We start from the raw sequence: 20870 nt of genomic DNA on the forward strand, positions 1-20870 counted from the left end.
GGCTCTGACTCACTCACACACACATCTGCTTCTATTTCACATTTAAAAGCACTGTGCAAAATACTAAATGCAATAGTAGTTTTGCTTATTAACTCTAACAGGAGCAGGAATATGTATCTGTCACAGAAAAACCTCAAAGTTTTACAGAGCCTCTCTAAGAAATGACACAGTTAAAGAAGTGTTTTGCATATTCTGTTAAAAATGCATTTGTGAACACTCTTCAGATTATGCATTATTCTGAAACAAAAATTCATCAGATGTTCAAAAAACAATCACTTACCATTACTGGGTGAATTAATAGCAACATCCAAGGAGTTTTTGAAGGAAGAACAGACTGCATCACTGCTATGTTTTCTGGATAAAAAGCCCCTTGGGCCTTCTTCCATTCTTGTTTCCAAACCTTGCTGGGGCTTAATTGAAACAATATGCTTCACTAAGTATATGAGTTAAATAAAGCATATGCAAGTACAAAATATGAGAGAAAATGTCATTATCAGAGGGAATTAGGGTATTTGAAGAAACAGCAGGACAAATTAGTTTATAAATTATTAGAGTATTCTGGCACATCATCTACCTACTTTGTTTGTTTTAGAAGGGATTAAAGTGTTGAAATTGTCTTTCATTACCATCTTTCCCTTTGTTTCCCTCAGTGAATAGAAGTACAGCAAGATATATTGAGGGGAAAGTACTGTAACTGTATAGTGAGACTGAAGACTAAGATGTGACTGCTAAATGACCACAGTCGACAGAGGTAGCACAGGGTGTGTGATGAGCAACTTTGTATATGTGGCTTCATATGTAATTTCATTTTTTTATGTCTATCGCCAAAGGATGAGCTTGCACAGCAGCAGACACCAGCATTTGGGACTGACATGCAACATGAGCTCCCTCTGTCCCATCATAAACATGCCAGACGAAACTGTGCTGTCATGAGGAGTCTGAACAGCATTATTAAGATTATTCATTAAAGTACATACAAAGCTAAAGCAACTAATTGGATGTGCAAGAGAGAGAGTAGCCGGCAGCACCCTGGTAACTGGTGGGTTGCTGTAATGACCACATGCATTGTGGTCAGTGAGTCAGTTAAAAGTGTTTCTCTTAAAATGAGAGCATCAAGAGTTCAAGGGAACAAAACTGTCCTGAGGATCAGGAAAGACCACAGTGGGTGTGAGGGGAAGACAAATGATATTACACAGCCATACAAGTCCAGAGCCACATTCAGTGACAAGTGAATGAAAAACAATTAGGACATTATGGGGGGTCCCCATTTCATGGAGCAGCAAGGACATCACCGCCAAGGACTGGTCCAAAACCCAGTCAACAATCTGTTCCTTTGTACCTCCCATTCCAAACAAGCTGACATTTTCCACAGCCTTTCTCTGTTGTGCTCTGAGACATTTTGCTCTCAATAAGTGTTTTACTGGTATAACACTGGTCTTGCTTTATCTTCACTGGCTTTTGGAAACCACATTTGCATTACTGTTAGTATCTCCAGGTGACCTTCCACCATGGGTAAAACACAGCCCAGCTGTACACTAAATCTGAAGTGCATTTTCCTGAGAATGCATTTCTTCTTCCATGATTAAAGCCATCTGTTCCTCTCTGCATTGCAAAATCAAACTATTTTGTAAATGTGTTGGGGAATACTGTATTGCAAAAACACACTGGTCACTGTGCTACCCTTCTTTTATAAGAGGGCAGGGAGAAGAAAGAAGAGGAAGTTAGAAGATGGAGAGGAAGACAAACCCCCTTAGATCACATCATCCTAATGGAGAAGACACCCCCCTCTGTTCTTGGAAAACCAGATACTACTCTGGGAATACAAAATACTCACAAGCCGCAGTCCTGCTCCGCCCTTTGCTTTCTTCACTTCCATTTTCTTCTTCTTCTGCTGCATTTTGCTTTTGAGTCCAGAAAGGCAGAAACAAATGCCTGCTTCGCCTTTTAGCAAATCCTGAAAGCATCAGGGATTTTATGAGAGGAGGTATGGAGCTGCTGATTCATGTTTTTTCAGTAAAACTGGTTACCTCCAGGAGCATGTGCTGACAGTGTACAAGCAGGGCATCTCTCTGGGTAATGCATACATCTCAGCTTAAAACAGCTCTTTGCAAAAAGCTCAATATGCTCTTCTCACTGCTGTCAAAGAGGGTCACTGCCCTGTCCTTCTACAAGGCAAGCCAAACAGCAAGTCCTCTCTTCTACCTCTCCACAACTGCATCACTGTCAGCAAACTCTCTCACTTAAGTAAACATATCCCAGCTGCTTGCGACGGTGTGAAGGCTGGTGCCAGCTGTGGACTCTGCACCTCTTTTAAGCCCCAGGTATTCAGGAAGGTCAGTGGCAGTAGAAAGAGTTCATTCACACAGGGTGGCAAACACCTGATGTTTGCTGCTCAGGGCAGCCGTGTCACCGCATGATGAACTCTCAGAACAAGCCAACCCACATGTCCTGCAAGTGTGTCCCAAGCTCCAGCTCTCTCGGACAGATCAGGGGAGTGACCATGCCAAATGCTTTCTCCCACTGTGGGAAGGCCCCACAACCGGAAGAGCCCGTCTTTGGGGCAGGTTTGGACACCCTGGTCTGTCTGAGAGTGATCCCAGTGGAGCAGCTCTTCCTTGGTCATAGAATCAGCATAGTTAGCAGCAACACTGTCTCACCTTCTCCTTCTCATCCCCTGTCTGGTGGTGCTCATCTCCTGTCCAGTTTCCCCACTCTTCCAAGGGAGCCTTCCAGTCAGAGTCCAGGTCAATAGCTGAAGGATCATCTGTTAGGACAAGCATACAAATTAATTATGTTCAAATCCATGCTACTTCCCAGACTCACACTAGTAACAAAATTGCTGCAGAGATCTGTCATCTTCCTGCTTGCCAATGGGCTGTCTGGGTGTGCATGTACGTACATGCGTCGTCAATGTATTTTGAAAACTACAGCTGGCTGCTGATTGACAATTAGTGACTGTACTCTTCAGGACAGGAGGAAAATTAAAGAAGGACTTAAAAATACATACAGGAACAAAAGTGCTTCCATCCTGCACTTCAAGAAAACAAGCTTTACAATACTAATAGCATGGCTTGTCTCACATTTTCTTTATTTCATGGAGAAGGATTCAGGCATATCCAGAAACACTGGCAGACACAGCAGGCTTTTCCACTCACTGCAACACACCATCCTCAGGGCAGTTATTTGTATGGAAGAGTAATATTAGAAAAGAATTTATGCATTTTTTAATGCTCTCATTGGTGTTTTCTTTCCTATCAAAAATAGAACCAACTGCGTTCTTGACTTAATCTTCTTGGTTTATTTTCTTTTCTTGAATGTAAGCCAGAAAGGCACCATCTTGGCATACATGCAACTGTAAATATGCATTAAATAGGTAACACCTACCCTGCATCAATTCTTATCATTTCATGAGGACTAGGCAAAAAACTTTTGAAAATCTTCTAGGTTTCTCTATCTGCCAGCATCTGGTGCCTTTGAAACTCTGGCCACAAGCCCTGAGCTGCCTCTCCATACAGCACTGGCAAATGATACTCAGGCAAGAAGGCAAAACAGACCAGTCTAATTCCTTTGCCCAAACTGAAGGAGTTGCAAAAAACCAGATAAATCAGCACAAGCTGTTGAAAGGACTACTTCATAGAATCATAGAATCATAGAATAGTTAGGGTTGGAAAGGACCTTAAGATCATCAAGTTCCAACCCCCCTGCCATGGGCAGGGACACCTCAACACTAAACCATATCACCCAAGGCCTCATCCAACCTGGTCTTGAAAACTGCCAGGGATGGAGCATTCACAACCTCCCTGGGCAACCTATTCCAGTGCCTCACCACCCTAACAGGAAAGAATTTCCTCCTTATATCCAATCTGAACTTCCCCTGTTTAAGTTTTAACCCGTTACCCCTTGTCCTATCACTACAGTCTCTAATGAAGAGTCCCCTCCCCAGCATCCCTACAGGCCCCCTTCAGATACTGGAAGGCTGCTATGAGGTCTCCACACAGACTTCTCTTCTCCAGGCTGAACAGCCCCAACTTCCTCAGCCTGTCTTCATATGGGAGGTGCTCCAGTCCCCTGATCATCCTCATGGCCCTCCTCTGGACTTGTGCCAACAGTTCCATGTCTTTTTTATGTTGAGGACACCCAGTCTGCACACAATACTCCAGGTGAGGTCTCACAAGAGCAGAGTAGAGGGGCAGGATCACCTCCTTCCACCTGCTGGTCACGCTCCTTTTGACGCAGCCCATGATACGGTTGGCTTTCTGGGCTGCGAGCGCACACCGAAGCCGGCTCATGTTCATTTTTCTAATCAACCAACACCCCCAAGTCTTTCTCTGCAGGGCTGCTCTGAATCTCTTCTCTGCCCAACCTGTAGCTGTGCCTGGGATTGCTCAGACCCAGGTGTAGGACCTTGCACTTGGCATGGTTAAACTTCATGAGGTTGGCATCAGCCCACCTTACAAGCGAGTCAAGGTCCCTCTGGATGGCATTCCTTCCCTCCAGCGTATCAACCGAACCACACAGCTTGGTGTCATTGGCAAACTTGCTGAGGGTGCACTCAATCCCACTGTCCATGTCAGTGACAAAGATGTTAAACAAGACCGGTCCCAACACCAGTCCCTGAGGGACACCACTCGTTACTGGTCTCCAGCTGGACATTGAGCCATTGACCACAACTATTTACATGCAGCCATCCACCCAGTTCTTTATCCACCAAGTGGTCCATCTATCAAACTGATGTCTCTCCAATTTAGAGAGATTTTGATAATTTTTTAATGGTTTGAGTGCAACAATCTCAAGTCTTATCCTAACAGGGAAAAAGATTTTGAAAACACAGCATATAACAACTCTTAGCTGGTCACGTCTCTTAAAATAAAAACAAATACAAAAAAAATAGCAAGATGCATGGAAAAAACTTCTCATTGAAGCAGGGCCAAAACCAAAAGCATGCTGGGGAGGACAGAAGAAAATTGTTTCCAAAAAGTTGCTCTCTCCAGTTTGCTGCCAAATGTCATAAACATGATTCTAGACATTGCTCAAGTTTCTCAGTTTAAAATCCATGCATAGACAGTATTTCTTTCCTTCTTCAACAAAATAGGAGCAAGTATTTTTGAACGCATTCCTCAATAAAATTACAGTCTAAGTATTTTAGGCAAATGAATGCATCTAGATTTGAGAGATGCACAATATATATGAATGAGTTAGATGTCTGAAGAACAGTTTGTGTAAGCTGTAGCATGGGATACCAGCACCAAAAAGCTTCTGCTGCTTCTCCCCAGTTAGGTAACCTGAGGGTCTGGCTCAGAACTCTGGAGGATTTAGCTGTTGTGGATGAAGACAATAGCAACCTGCACTCCCCAGCCCATTAACTATGCCACAAGGCACATCGGAGGGAGGACACGGCAAGTCCCAGCTCCTTAGCCTGTGCAGTGCACATTCTGCCTGTGGTTTAAAATCTCTCCTCTTGTGTAGCGTATTTCCCTTCTACACTGACATCTCCTGGAATGTTTTTAAACTTTGAATAGTCTCTAATATTTTTAAATCAGCAACTGCTTTTCCATGGGTCATAAATTCTCTCACAGGCTAAAGTTGGTCAGTAATTCCTCCAGTAGGAGAAAACCAAACACAAAAAGGAACGTTCCGTGCAGCAACAAGTACTCCTGTTCCCCTGGTGGGTTTAGCACTCATAGAAGTGGTATCTCCCAGTGTACCTATAGACCAACATCTTGATAATTTCTGATGTTCATTTTTACAAAAGCAGTGCTCAGGGCCAGGTTGGACAGGGATTTGAGCAACCTGGTCTAGCAGAAGGCAAACAGGAAAGTACAGATTTGTCTGGGTGGAGCTGCCGGGAGACTAAGGTAGGTGGCAAGCAAGAATCTATTCAGAAAATCATAGAATCATGATTTGGGTTGGAAGGAACCTTAAAGACCTTCCAGTTCCAATCCCCTGCCATGGGCAGGGGCACCTTCTACTAGACCAGGTTACTCAAAGCCCCGTCCAACCTGGCCTTAAACACTTCCAGGCATGGGGCATTCACAGCTTCCTTGAGCAGCTTGTTTCAGTGTTTCACACCCTCACAGTAAGGAACACCTTCCTAATATCTAATCTAAATCTACCCTGTTTCAGTTTCAGCTGGGTGTAGGAGTCCCTCATTTGGCATCTTCCTCTAGCATAATTCAGTAGATGCAAAAATACTAAGTAAATCCCAGACTAAAGTCTTCTTTTAATTGAAAGAAGCTGCTTATTCCCATGAAACAAAGAAATTAAAATTCATTTTAACCCCGGGACAGAAGAAGGAGGGGAGTCAGGAGACAATGGGGCTGTCTGAGGGTTCCAGGCAAAACCTGCCTTGGCAATAAAGGATTCATTGGGAAGATACCAAGTCACAGGTAGAAAGACAACCTTCATTGTCGTGAGGTGCTGCATTTGCAAAGCAGAACATGGGACTTCTGACACTGCCTTGTGCTGTTGCCAAAGCACAGGTCCACTGCACTCTGAAGCAGAAAAACGGGATAAAATCATTATGTGCTTGCCTTAGAACCTGACACAGGTACTCTACAACAGCCCAGCCAGCCACTCTGTGCAGGTTACACATTTTGTAACAGCAAACCCATCCGCGGCCTATAATGTATTTTGTGAGATGGGTAAGCATAAGTACATCAATGTCATCAAAGGGGCAGCAGCAGACCTGTGGTACAGGTGCACAAAGGCCATATTGGGAAACATATGCAAGCAGTTAAAACTGTTGAAGTAAAGCACAGGAGGAAGAGCAGGAGGATCCAGAACAACCCTGCAGAGCAAGCAAGAAAGGTGCCTGGCAAAACCAGAGCAGTTCCTGGGCTCAAAAAGAAAGTGAATTATGCCAGAAGCAGAAGAGATTCACCCCCCTTTCTCTCAGCTTTGTGGCAGGGATTAAAAGTATGCAAATATTAATGATGAGCAGGGAAAACTAACTGAAGTAAGTTGCCCATTTTGGGGCCCCCTTCCCACATGGAAGAGTGCCCACTTCAATTTCCTACTGGGGCTGCAATCATCAGTGCTGGCCATGTGGCTTCAGCTCCAAGACACTCAACACCCATAGCTAATGGCTTAGATTACTAAAGACTAATTTTTTGAATATGCAGAGACAATGGCTGATGACAGAACAAGGATTACAGAATCACTGAGGTTGGAAGGGACCTCTGGAGATTCCACCCTGCTGCTCACTGCAGGCTCAGCTACAGCAGGTTGCTCAGGGATGTAGCCACCAGGATCTTAACATCTCCAAGGGTGGATACTCCACAACCTTCTGGGCAATCTGTTCTGCTGCCCGAATACCCTCACCATAAAAAAAAAAGCACAAATATTTTCTCATGTGTAAGTGGAATTTCCTGTGATTGTCAGAGGCAACCACCCCATCAGGTGTTCATACACATGACAGATTCTGCTGGACCTACTCCAGTATGTCCATGCCCATCTTGTACTGGGGAACCCAGAAATGGGCACAGCACTCCAGATGTGGTAGTGATTAAGAATTAACCACCAGCAACGTGTATCATTAATGAACATCACCCTAGCAGTGTGTAATCCTGAAATAAGCCTGATTTGTCAGTCTTTTAAACACACCCCTATCACAGTGACCTCAGTTCCCTAACTACTAACTCCCTCTCTCCATGTGCATACACTTTCAGTGGCAACAACATGTAAGACTCAAACCTTTTGTTGGTTAGGGTGTTATTATTACTGGTACTTCACAAAAAGATATCCCGATGAGGAGCAGGGAGCCAGCCCAGGCTGCTCCGTGAACCTGGCACAGAACAAAGAGACTCATTAAATGTACTGATCTGGATTTGATAAAATGACCCCAGCTCATATTCAGGTTATGAATGGCTTTTATTTTTTTCAGTTCAGAGGCCTGCAAGCACTAACAGGCCTTGTTTAACTGTCAAAGAGCTCATTTAGCCTGCAGCGCAGGCCTTACTGCCAACCATTTCCTCATCTAAATTCAAGGAATACATGTTTGTGACACTCCCCTCTGCATCAATATCAAGACTGAAGAATTAAAGGAAAAATAATACCACTACTAAGAAACAAGCTGTAGGGCGGGCAGGAACCCTTCCATGTCTGCTTTCAATCAAAATGCTTCTGCTCCAACGTTTGCAAGAGCAAGCTGCTGTACTTGCCCCATCTGTTCTGCTCCCAGATGGGGCATTGAAAAAGTGGAGTTCTGCCTGGCTTTGCAACTGCAGATCAAATCCCAAGAGCACAAAGTGTGACATGTGCTAAATGCAACACAAGGAAAGGCTGCTGGAGAGCTACCTGCGTTGCCTCCCTCCTTCCTGTGCAGGCGAGCTTGGGCTCAGAAGTTACACAGTGCCCAGCAGCAACGTGGTGATGAACAAACACAGCACTAAGGGAAGGGAATGCTTAGGGTTGGTTTTTCTGGGTTTAGTTTTTTAAAGGGTTTTTTTTTTGGTTTATATTTTTAAAGCAAACTATGCTAGTTACAAAATCCTCTGATGGCCAAACTGATGTGTCTGCTTCAAAGTCTCTGTTTACTGCCAGGCAGTGGAGCGTGATGACCGCAGTGTGTTCTCCTCAATGCATTCAACCAGTCTGGGTTCCCCTGCAATCAGGTAATCAGAGCAGCTAGAAGAGCAAGAAGGGGTCTGCTTGGCTCATCAGCCACCATTCCTGCAAGAGCAGGGTAAAAGCTTTCCAGCAGCAGGGGTATAAACAGATACTTCAGTCCTGACCAAAAGGTCAAGAGAAAAAGCCGTATAATACCCACACTGTTCATGCCAAATTATTCCAGCCACTCAGGACCCATGCTGGCCTATCAAGCAGATTTTAAAAGTAACAAGAAAGCAACCAGTCATAAAAAGACTGCAATGCCCATTGTCAGAGTCCACTGGAGCTGGATTCTGCATGTGGGTTCTGGGTATTACAGAGGAGACTTTCAGTTTTGGCAGAGGTACCCCATGATCTAGCAGCACCCTGTCCTCCCTGCAGCTCTTCCTTGGCCACCCCACAGAGGCCAGGCCAGGGGCTGCCTGGAAAGGAGCCATCCAGCTCCACCTTCGCCACCCAGTGATGGGAGGGCAACAAACACAATGCTCCAGTTATGAAAACCAATCCCAAATTTTCATTCATTGCACAAATTTAATAATCTGCGATGACTGCTAACACATGGGGTTTTGAAGCACAGAGACCATACTGTTGCCTCTGGCTCAGGGAGTCCCTGATCCACTCTCAGCTGGGTGTGGAGAGGGATCGTTTTGTGCTTGCCCTGTTCCTGTGCTTATCTGCCCTTAACTACTATGTGCAACTGCCGGAGAGAGGACACCAGGCTACAGAAGCCTTCAGACAGCCTCCCTACAGCTGGTCTTGCTACCCACAATGTCTAATTACACTTTGCACAGCAGTATGAATGCACTGAACAAGACTGTATGCACTTTATCCCTTTTTGTCACTTTCTAAGTAAAAACATAAAGAAACTACATGTTCTCACGCTTCTCAAAGATCCCGTGCAGGGCACCTGCTGCTCTGGCCAAGCTCACAGCAGCTCTGGGCATCTGCCCAAAACCAGACACAAGCTGAATTTCTTCCTTACCTCTATCAGCCTTTGTGCAGATGAGCCACATGGGAAGTGGACCCTTATTTTTGAGGCTTAGGGAACAGACTGAAAAGGGTGTCAGCATTGGTACACTTGTGTTTCAATAGAAAGAGAGCAAAGGGACGTACCCTGCCCCTGCCATGCATTGTCTGCGGGGAGGAAACTTGAGCTGGCGTGCCAACAGCATCTGGAAGGACTGGCCTTGGATGATTTATTCTTCATGTTATCTGCATACAGGAAGGCAGCTTTTAAAAAATAAAACCAGAAAACACCCCTCTAACCTAAAAGATAATCACACAGGTATATTCACATTATTAGAACCAATTAATTATGCCTTTATCTGCTCCCTGTGTCACGATGCCTGGATGTTACGTAATTTAAACCCCACATTAATATGTGCTGCTCATCACAGTGAATTTATTAACAAAGGCTGGAAGAGGACACTACGTGCATAAGTTACTAAAAACACAGTATTTGGAGATGCAAACTTCTGAAACGTCGTTCTTGGGAACATAAGAAGGGAGCTACAGCTCCTGCAGAACAAAAGCCACATCCAGTGTATCCAGCTCCAACTCTCACCGCCTTCAGTGAGGCGGCTTCTGCTCATTCTAACAGAAGTCCAAAATTACCATATGAATTACTCCAAGAAAGAGCACAGATGAGAGAGAGCTCCTGGAGGAAGAAGAAGAGTTCAAGTTTTTTTATTATTATTTTGAACAACTAAAGCAACCAGTAGGATTCACATGCCTCCCTTTATCGCCTTTCTATGGCCTGTACATAAGTAGAATCATAGAATCGTTATGGTTGGAAAGGACCTTAAGATCATCAAGTTCCAACCCCCCTGCCATGGGCAGGGACACCTCACACTAAACCATATCACCCAAGTCCTCGTTCAACCTGGTCTTGAACACTGCCACGGATGGAGCATTCACAACCTCCCTGGGCAACCTATTCCAGTGCCTCACCACCATAACAGGAAAGAATTTCCACCTTATATCCAATCTGAACTTCCCCTGTTTAAGTTTTAACCCGTTACCCCTTATCCTATCACTACAGTCTCTAATGAAGAGTCCCTCCCCAGCATCCCTATAGGCCCCCTTCAGATACTGGAAGGCTGCTATGAGGTCTCCACGCAGCCTTCTCTTCTCCAGGCTCAACAGCCCCAACTTCCTCAGCCTATCTTCATATGGGAGGTGCTCCAGTCCCTGATCATCCTTGTGGCCCTTCTCTGGACTTGTGCCAACAGTTCCATGCCTTTTTTATGCTGAGGACACCAGAACTGCACACAATACTCCAGGTGAGGTCTCACAAGAGCAGAGTAGAGGGGCAGGATCACCTCCTTCCACCTGCTGGTCACGCTCCTTTTGATGCAGCCCAGGGTACAGTTGGCTTTCTGGGCTGCAAGCACAAACTGAAGCCGGCTCATGTTAATTTCCTCATCAACCAACACCCCCCAAGTCCTTCTCCTCAGGGCTGCTCTGATTCTCTTCTTTGTCCAACCTGTAGCTGTGCCTGGGATTGCTCCGACCCAGGTGTAGGACCTTGCACTTGGCATGGTTAAACTTCATGAGGTTGGCATCAGCCCACCTCACAAGTGTGTCAAGGTCCCTCTGGACGGCATTCCTTCCCTCCAGCGTATCAACCGAAACACACAGCTTGGTGTCATCGGCAGTAGCATTTTCTTCAGTTCTTTTATACACTAGATTTTTTTTTTTTTTCACATATCTGATCTTTCCTTTCTTTCTTTCACCTAAACAACTCCCTTGATTCTGTATTGTTCTGTATTGGTTTGATTTTTTTCTGCATAAATGCAAATGTGAACAATGTTAATATTCTCCCTGTTGAGTACTTGCACATTAGGAACTGCTTCACTCCACTGATGCAGTGTTGGAAAATAGAATATTAAATATGGAATGATTATTGATTACCATGTCTGGCTTTAGAAATTAATTTCAGCATTCTGGCTTACACCACACATGCTGTTCTGTGCACAGATGTCTATCTATGTGTATCTCTGCTTGCCTTTAGCATCTCAAAAAGATTCAGGACCAGACTTTGCATTCATCAGCCAGCTATCTGGACCTCCAGACAAATGTGAGTTTCTGGTAGGCAGAAAGTGTATGAATCAGGCAGCAAGAAGGACTGACAGTTGCAGAGAAGCAAAGTGAAAGCCAGGAACAAGGCTCAACTTAATACAAAACCAGGAGGTGTTCCATCTTTCTCAAGGCCATGTGTGGAGATGCTTAAACTGGAAAACCTTTGCTGTGCTGGCCAGAAGCTTCTAGCTAGGCAACCTCTAATGAGACCTCTCCAACCTGGGCGTCTGCTCTCCACTGTGTCTGAATTCTCTGAATTTGCTGGTCATCAGAACACATCAGAACACAACAGAATCCCCCCGTGTGAGCAGATGTAACAGGGAGAATATGCTGGCAATATTTTTTTTTTTCATTTATTCCAAGATGAGACATGAGTTTGGAAAGTGCCAAGTAAAACATTCTGATGTCACTTCTTCAAATGCTGGTGTGCTGGATTGCAGATGGAAGCAAGCTTTAAGTGGGAGAGTGTCTAATGAAATGCTGCTGCAAGGGAGAAGATCTGTATGTGAGCAATGAGAGTACTTTAGGCCAAGGGTCTAAGAAAGCAATAGAAGAATTCACATGGAAGTCCAAAGAGAGAACACTCACCTAACTCCCCGGACAGGTCTGATAATGTCCCAAAGGTCACAGAACAGGATTTTACTTCTGCAATATTCCATGTTCCTGCATTTAGAAAGCAAACAAACAGTAACCAAAAATGCGATGTCACATTTACAGCTGACAACTGCAGTTCCTACCTGACACTCCCAATCTCATTACAGCCCTTCCCTGTTCACTCCATCCCAAGCCTGCAGTCACTGCTGTTGCTGGAGAAGAATCAAGCAAGGAGAAATTATCTCTTACGGACAGAAAGAGTTCAGCCCAGTCACCATATACACGTTCTCAGCCCTTCAAAGTGTGCATCACACCAGCATGGGACTTTTCTGGACTTAATCAAAGTCCTCCTTCATCTGAACCGATGCCTGTCCCCTTTACGCCCAAGTGGCAGAAGCTGTAATCACATATCAGCTTGGAATTTGGCCTTTTGAAAGCATTAGAGTGAAAAATGGTACTAACATTCTCCCTGCATCAATCCTATACTTTGCAAAGAAAAGAAAAAAAAGGACTCTAGCAGAGAAAGCAACTCATGTAACTCATGTAAGGGCAATCTAAAACCATTTTCTGAATCACCAGAGTACTGGATTACTGATACTGAAGGTGGTTCATTGTATGGCCTTATATACCAATCAATCCAGTCATCGAGATTGATTAATCATTGAGATTGTAGTGAAAATCAAAAATTAATTCCGAAAATTAACTGAAAAATTATAGCAACAACTATAACTTTTAACTTGTAACTCTCCTACCCCACCAAGAAGTCAGGAAGAGAGGTATAAAGATATAATGGTCCAATTACCTCCTTGTTATCGATTATTGGGTTTGCCCTAGAATCTACAGTATCAACCACAATAGAAATACATTTTGAAATATAACTTTGCTATAAAAATGCTCCATCCCTGGCAGCTTTCAAGGCCAGGCTGGACAGAGCCTTGGGTGAAATGGTCTAGTGTGAGGCATCTCTGCCCATGGCAGGGCAGTTGGAACTAGACGATCTTAAGGTCCTTTCCAACCATAACTATTCTATGATTCTATGATGGAAATGAAAAGTCATCAAACACCAGTGAAAGAGCCAATATCAGCTTCTCTCATCTTTAGCATAACGGCCTGGTAGTCCACCCCTTCACTGTTTTAAAGGCGTCTCAGGTTATAGAGACGCAGCTTCCCACCTCCAGCTTATGTTACATAGAGAATGCCCCAACAGCACAACTGAGAGCCAAAGTTGCTCTAAACGACCTTGTTTGAACAAGAGCAAGTGGGGAATCAGCTGGGAAGCTGGGCAAAATATGTAGGTACAGCACAGCACTGACAGGAACAGACTACTTCCAACTGTCAAATACCCAAACTGATATAAGAATACCCTGACTCATACTGCTTTGATCTACATGCTGCAGATATACCCTGAAGCCTGACTGACCATGGGTGAGCATCCTTGAAAAGGAAAGGAAATGCTTTGTCTGCAAAGGAACAAAACACTACATACCTGTGGGTAGAAAACAAGTTGTACCCAACAGGTAGCCTGCAACACAAAAAAATTCCTGCTACAAAGACAGGAATTACTATTGCTGGAAAATAAACAAGTAGCAGGGTTTAAAGGGTTGGACAACATTGCAGGTGTGCAGGATGAATGTTGGTGAGGCTGTACTGTGCGGGACACGAAGCTTTCCCTCTGCAAGGCTTGACACTCACCTACATTGGAGAAAACATCCTCTTCTGCCAGGGAGAGCGCCGATTCTTCCTGTATGGCTCCTGACGCCTTCAGTGCAGTCCCACACTCTGCCTTGGCAATGAGAGCACCTTTTCCACCACCACTGGTGTCCTCTGTGAGTGGCCACAGCACTCTCTTCTCATCCCAGTCAAAGGCATGCTCAGCTACCAAGCTACCCAGAGATGCTCTGCTGGGGTCTTCTTGGGAATAAACATTATCACAGGGTCACCATTATTTTTAATTACAATGAAGAGTTTGTACAGGGGAAACAACAGAGCAACACCTAATCTAAACCCATCAGAAGTAATAGCTATATGCCAACTGAAATTATTCACAGATACAATGACAGTAAAGCAGAGCCCCTGGGAGGGGACACTGAAACAGCAGATAACAAAGACCATGTTGAGAAGGAAGGCATCATGCAATCCAGCAAAGTATTCCACAGGAGATGACGCTGCACTATAGAGGCCTTCGGCATCCCTTCCTAACTGCAAGGGTGGCTCAATGCCTCCAGAGTCCAGCTGGGGACCCAGAGCAATAGAGGGGGAGAAAGAGAACAGCAGGACCTCCAAGAAAAAAGAAAGCAAACCTTTTGGATGTTGGTAATTCAAGGCTGCTACAGAAATCAGCACCAGGCACATGAATATTTATACATAATTACAAATACCTTCAACATCTTTTGTTCTGAAGGGTTCCTAATGCACTTTATGACTCCAGCCTTCACAATAGCAAAGTTTTTTACTGGGGCTTTGGTGAGGAGGGGACCACTGCTGTCATTAACCCCACCTTCACACACCTTAATGCTGATGCTTCTTCCCAAGTGCAGCAATCAGCACTTGACAGGGTTAGGGATTTCTCCTGGAAGATCACATTTCTTTGTAAATACCCATACTAAACAGGACCACCCCAATGACCTGGTTCAGCTTGCTGCACAACCCAGGCTCCAGGACTGCACCAAGGACTTCTGGTGCTTCAACTGCAATGTGGTCAGCTGAGCTCCCTTCCCTTGGGTCAGCAAAGCACTTTAAACCTGATAGATCTTACTGTTAAACCATGCGTTAACCTTCTGCATATGCAGCTGGAACCACCAATGCCAACAGGCCAACCTGCATGAAGAAAGACAAATACAGACCCATCTACTTTGCTGGAGAGCAAGTAGAGACCTCAGCACTGTAAGCCCTTAGAGACTGTCATGCAGATATTTAACTCAACTCTTGATAATCCAAGAGTTAAAAATCTAAACTCAATGTTTAATATTATATAATCCAAATGATAAAGTGGTTCCAAAATAACTGTATATTTTTAGATTAAAATTTGCTCTTCACTTGCCCTTCGATTTTAGATTACCTGAGAGCACTTTAAGTCTTATTACAGACAGTGCACAAACACCCATATTTATCCAGCTATGTCTTGCAATTTCAAACTTCTATCTTAGCTTATAAATTACTTTAATATTTTAAATTTACAGGTTTCACTATTATATTGATCATTTAACCACAGATAATTAAAATATTTCCAAATACCTTAACTCCATGACCTGCTTTCATATATAAACATAATATTAATGTTATAATGTTAATAACAACATGATTAGTAGAAATGTATATAGGCACAAGTACATGGCAGACATTTTAAAATCCTCAGAAGAAAAACGTGGAGTGAGCACAAAGTTTTGTTTAATTTTATCCCCCTTTTATAGCTGTTTACTCTATGCAGGTCTGGATTAAAGAACCTGTTTGGAACTGAGCAAATTACACAAGTTTTTATACATCCACTATCAGAAAACTTCTCTCAAGTCATGCAGAAGTAAGTAATCCACATTACAACAAGCCTTTAGCAGATCTCAGATCTAACAGACATTTGTTTGCTTTCAAAGTCCTATGGGTAATACTATGTGTTTTAATGAAAGCCTGGAGGAAAAGGCAAGCTCCCAAGTAAGAGCTCCCAAAGCTGCTTTCTCCTAAGTTAAGAGCCTACATGAATGTGAAGATTTTGCTGCCGAATGACGAATAGAGAAAAGAAAGATGTTGGAAACTGAGAAGGGGTGACCAGCTCAGCCAGGGCAGATGTGTAAACTAAGCCTGTACATTTACCTTTTTGTTTCAGCCTTTCCTTTCTTAAGTGTCTCTTTTCTCTGCTGCTGATCTTGGTCTGCCAAACTCCTACAACACAAAGCAAAGTTCATTTTTAAGCAAACAAGAAATTTCCTTTACTGCCTTTATTGCTTAGCACGAAGGTAAACAGCTATCTGGTAGTTTCTGATACTGGCTGTAAAAGCGGCATCAGGGCAGCGAGTGCTGGCACGGCCTCATGCAGCATCTTCCCTGCGTGCAGCCTTTGTTGTCTCTGCAGAAACCAGTTACATAAGAAATCCCCATCACAAACCTGTCTGTCATATGTCCTGACTCATGTAACTGCACATATTCTTCTGTCCTTTCTGTCAGCCTGACGTGACACCCGTTCCCTTAGGGGAGATATCACAGCAGAGCATCCACCGCCTTGTACATCTGACAGCAGAGAAAATCTTAATCATCAAATAAGGCTTCAATTTACTGGCTTTCTCTAGCCCTGAACATAACCTCAGACTTGTTCTGCGATGTGGAGACCCTCTGCCACACAGCTGATTTCAGCACATATTCGTTCATACTGAATGGGCCAGGCTCTGCCTCCATCCATGCCCTCCATGACCCAAGAAGTCAGCAGAGGGACTGGCACAAATGGTTAATAACAAGAAAAACAAAGTCCCTGGATTTCATCGAGGCAAACTCTTTGTTTCTCCAAAGTACCCCCAAATAAGTGTGAAACAGTTCAGCTGGCTCATCTGTTCAAAACTAAACATCTGTTTGAAGAAAAGGCTTTTCTGCTTCCAATTCTCTTCAGGCAGCCTTGTAGGCACTCTGCTCCAGGCATAAGGGCCCACAGGGAGGACTCTGGTCCAACAGCAGTGAGGACTTCTCTTTTGATCTCATGACCCCACGAATCACATTATAATCTTTTAAGTCCAGAAAAGCTTAGAGTTTCTTTTTTACAGTATGACCCTTGATGGGTGGAGACAGAGAGGCGCTCGTAGGATGCAATATATTTTCCAGTGAAATTCTAGCTGCCCAAGCCTTGCTAGCCCCTGCCAGATTTCTTTGCAGATTTGCTTGCAAGCAAAGATCTTGACTTTGTTTCATGGGCATGCTAGAAATTGGCTGTATATTACCCCAGTGCCTTTACCAGCTTCCATCATGGGCACCACAAAACATTGCCTGGGAAGACCACAGCTTCAGCTGTGCATCAGCATGGCAGAGGCCACAGGATTAAGTAAGAGCATGAAGACAGGACTCTGCTACTCAGTGGACCTCTGGCCACTTCAGAGATGCTTCCTCATCTGCAGATGGGCCATCCCTGTGAATGTGGTAAGAACCTGAGAAGTTCTTACAGGAAAACACGTGGTCCCTGTCCTAGTTACACATAGTAAGGAGCAGAACATAGAATTGTATCATAGAATGGTTTGGGTTGGAAGGGACCATAAAACTCGTCTAGTTCCAATCCCCTGCCATGGGCAGGGACACCTTCCACTAGACCAGGTTGCTCAAAGCCCTATTAATCTGGCCTTAATAGATATAATTACCTCTCAAACTGGCATTTTCCCCAATAACGCAGAATACTAGAATAGTAGAGAAGACTTCCCTTTTGAAATATTTCATCCCATGCTATTATTTGTTAATATAAATCAGATAACAGAAGTACCAGATCTTTTGTTACCTTCCTCCTCTTGCAGTTTGTCTTTTTCTGCAGAAAGCAGGTCTTTTGGCACCTTCCTATCTGAGCACTGGGCTTTCCTCTTCTTCTTAGGCTACAGTATACAGGAGGTAAACCAGAAAGATAAACCAGGTATTTGTTACATTTCATCATGAAGGAAAAGAGTCAGGGTCATAGTTTTGAAACAGAGACCACACAGTGGTACTCAGAGGGAGAGCAGTTGTCACTGGAATCTTTAGGGGGGTGCAAAAGTCTTCCTGATCAGATATCTTTGCAAACTCCAAACAAATGAATGCTGCAGCTTTTGGCCTACAAATTTGTCCTATCTGCTAGTCTAGAAAGCTTAGATTTTAATTCAGGTACCTGCTCTATAACAAGATTTACATTCATCATTCCTGAAAATTAATTTTCATCCTATAAAGGAGGAAACCTTAAAATGATTTACCCCCTTTACAACCAGCAATGCTGAAATCAAGTGTTAAGACCCTGCCTATGCTTAACCAAAAAAGCCCCCATGGAACAGACTTTTTTAAATGAAGATGTCTGTAGTTTACACTAATCTGAAAGGGCACAGCAGTGGCTGAGGTGATTTTCATATGTCTTGATGAAGCAGTAGAGCTAACCTTAAGCCTTCAATTTTGAATATTCTAGCTTTAACACAGTGGTTCTTGACTTTTCCAAGGCAGAATACCCCTCTCAGGAGCACACTTCCCTGCCCAGGGTGGGGGGCTGCTCCTCACTTAGAAGTATCTGTAAAGCACAGACACTTTCCTCCATGACAGTACAAGTGCTCAATGCCCAAGATAAAACCCTTGCCCATACCCAAGGAAATGTCCCTGTCAGAGCTGGAACTGAAATACAGGAGATCCCAGCTCACGCATGGACCATGAGACCGTCAACTTGTGGTGGTAGTGACAAGCACCACAGTGTGACTGTACCAGACAGTTACTTGGTCTCCTGTTCCTAAGTCACCTCTTAAGTGCCACAACTTATTTTTACAAATTATCTTTACAAAGGACTGCCAAATAGGAAATATTCTTAAAACAAGTCTCTTGAAAGACAATATATTAACTCCAAAACTCTTGCTGGTACCTTGACAAGCTTTTTCTCTTTGATGTTGACTGATGATATAATTTTGCCATTCACTGGAACCTAGAAGATGGACAGTAAAAATACATTACAGACTATATATGTGCATGTGTGTATATGTGTAAATATACATATAAATACAATTATTTCAGTACCTTCACATGATATGTATGATAAGCTGAAAGACATAGCTAAATAAGTTCCAGTACAAATCTGGGTTAGAATTTGTGGCCCAGAGCTAAACAAATAAAAGAACAGCTTACATCCTACCTAGATCCTGTGAAGTAAATCATGAAACTTTAAGGACTTTTCACATTACAGTTTGATTCATGTCTTGGCTGTCTAAGAATTCAGTGGCAGTCACCAACCTCCAGCTGCGGGGGGGGAGGGTGTAAATCTGCAGCTGAGACAGCAAGGACTGTGCCAGCGAGAGCCACTGCATGCTACACAAGCGGCAGCATCCAAAAGATAGCAGACCTCCCTCTTGCAGGTGCCTCTTTCTGCCTGACACACACAGAAGCATTTTGCTGAATGTATGGCACTCCTGTCCCTTGCCTGGGTTGCCTTCCTTGTGCAATGCAACCCCTGTTCAGTGCTGCTCAGGTTTCCTTCAGTTCCATTAAACCTATTGCACTGCCAAGCTGAACCCAAAGCTTGCAGCAGGGAGCCTGACCAAGACTGACACTGATCCATCCACCTTTGCCAGTGGAGGACAGAGAGCCCCAGTGCCTGGTAGGTGAAGACAGCCCTGCAGGGAGCAAAACCCCTGGCTGCAGCCCAGAGCTGCCCCTCAGCATCAGGAGGCACCCTCTCACAGGTTTGTGATGAAGGGGCTTCAGGTGCCCTCAATCCTTTTGGGGAAGGGAAGACTGCTGATGCTTTCCACCATCTGCTCCTCCTCCCCACCCTCACAAGTCATCTCTGTCCTCAAGATGCTGTGGCAGAGTTTAGCCACACACACTCTAGAAGGCGAAATCTGCTCTGATTCAGCTGCAGAGGAGTGGTACCCGCTCTACACTGTCACAAATGCCACTGTAGGGCTGAAAAATAATGTACAATTAATGAAAAGAGAGATAGAGATCAGCACACTCCACAAACGCTGCGCAGTAAATCAGGGAAGCTAGAACCTGATTCTTTTTCTTTTAATATCTCACTGGATGGCCACATCCCTTTAGGAGACCCAGATGTGAGAGGCAAAGGCTCAGAGCCACCTTGTGACGAGTGAGATTACAGCTCTCAAACAGCCACAAGGGACACAAGGAAACTTTTCCACAAAGCAATACATTTTTATGTGTTATCCCAAAGGCACCTTGCAACATCATCAGGGCTTGAAACAGCTTCTTCCAAGAGATGAACCAGTTATTTCTTAGACACCAAAAAATAATCTCTGCTGATGTTTGCGATGATTAGTTACCAGCAAATAAAATCCTGTAGGTGACTGGCCATGCCTATCCCTAGTAAACCCAGTGAGGCTGCAGTCCTTTAGCCTGTTAATGCTTAGTTCTTTGGTATTGTGGAGATTTTGGAGCTATTTTTTCACTAATCTCAGAAGGATCTGATTTAAAGAGCATCTTAAAGACAGCATGACAGGGACATATATGCTGGAAAATGCTTTGTCCCTGGAGATGCTTGCTTGGGAACTCAGACCACTTACAAGCTCATGGTGGACAAGGGCATAGCATGAATCTAGCAGGATGGTGTTCAACTGATGCACCACAACTATTCAGAGGGGAAGACCCAAAATTGCGGACTTTGCAACATACCACTGTGAATGCACAGACAACACCAATTGTGGGTCTTCTAGTAAAATATCACAGTAGCAGGAGATGAAATCCCTGCCTGATTACACCAGTAATACCACCATCTTCAAATTATAAGCTTAAACCAAGTTGTCCTCATCTCTTTCATCTCCCTTAGCTGTCAACTGTAAACAATGTAATTGTTTATAATTATGTTCTTCTGAACATTCACTAGCAAAATAATGACTTCTATGTTAAAATCCAGCAACACTTTCTAATAGTTAGCAAGGTCATCTTTGTTT

General features: G+C 44.0%; 1 protein-coding gene across 3 annotated transcripts in view; it reads right to left on the reverse strand.

Annotated features, from left to right (window-relative positions):
- The window catches only part of LOC134157461 (protein LYRIC-like), a 31911-nt gene that overhangs the window by 2333 nt on the left and 8708 nt on the right, over positions 1-20870 (reverse strand). Inside the window, exons 2-10 of one of the 3 annotated variants that reach the window (XM_062606405.1) lie at positions 18833-18892; positions 17744-17834; positions 16087-16155; positions 13975-14190; positions 12277-12351; positions 9721-9819; positions 2658-2764; positions 1835-1954; positions 281-410 (exon numbers count right to left, since the gene is read on the reverse strand). In XM_062606405.1, the coding sequence (XP_062462389.1) occupies positions 281-410; positions 1835-1954; positions 2658-2764; positions 9721-9819; positions 12277-12351; positions 13975-14190; positions 16087-16155; positions 17744-17834; positions 18833-18892 (967 nt within the window). Of the gene's footprint in view, positions 1-280; positions 434-1834; positions 1955-2657; positions 2765-9720; positions 9820-12276; positions 12352-13974; positions 14194-16086; positions 16156-17743; positions 17835-18832; positions 18893-20870 lie in introns of those variants that run through there. The other 2 variants (XM_062606404.1, XM_062606406.1) reach the window with 2 other exon arrangements.

Source organism: Pezoporus occidentalis, unplaced genomic scaffold (genome assembly GCF_034315485.1).
Source record: "Pezoporus occidentalis ecotype Australia unplaced genomic scaffold, CSIRO_AGI_Poc_V1 ctg96, whole genome shotgun sequence".
NCBI lineage: Eukaryota > Metazoa > Chordata > Aves > Psittaciformes > Psittacidae > Pezoporus > Pezoporus occidentalis.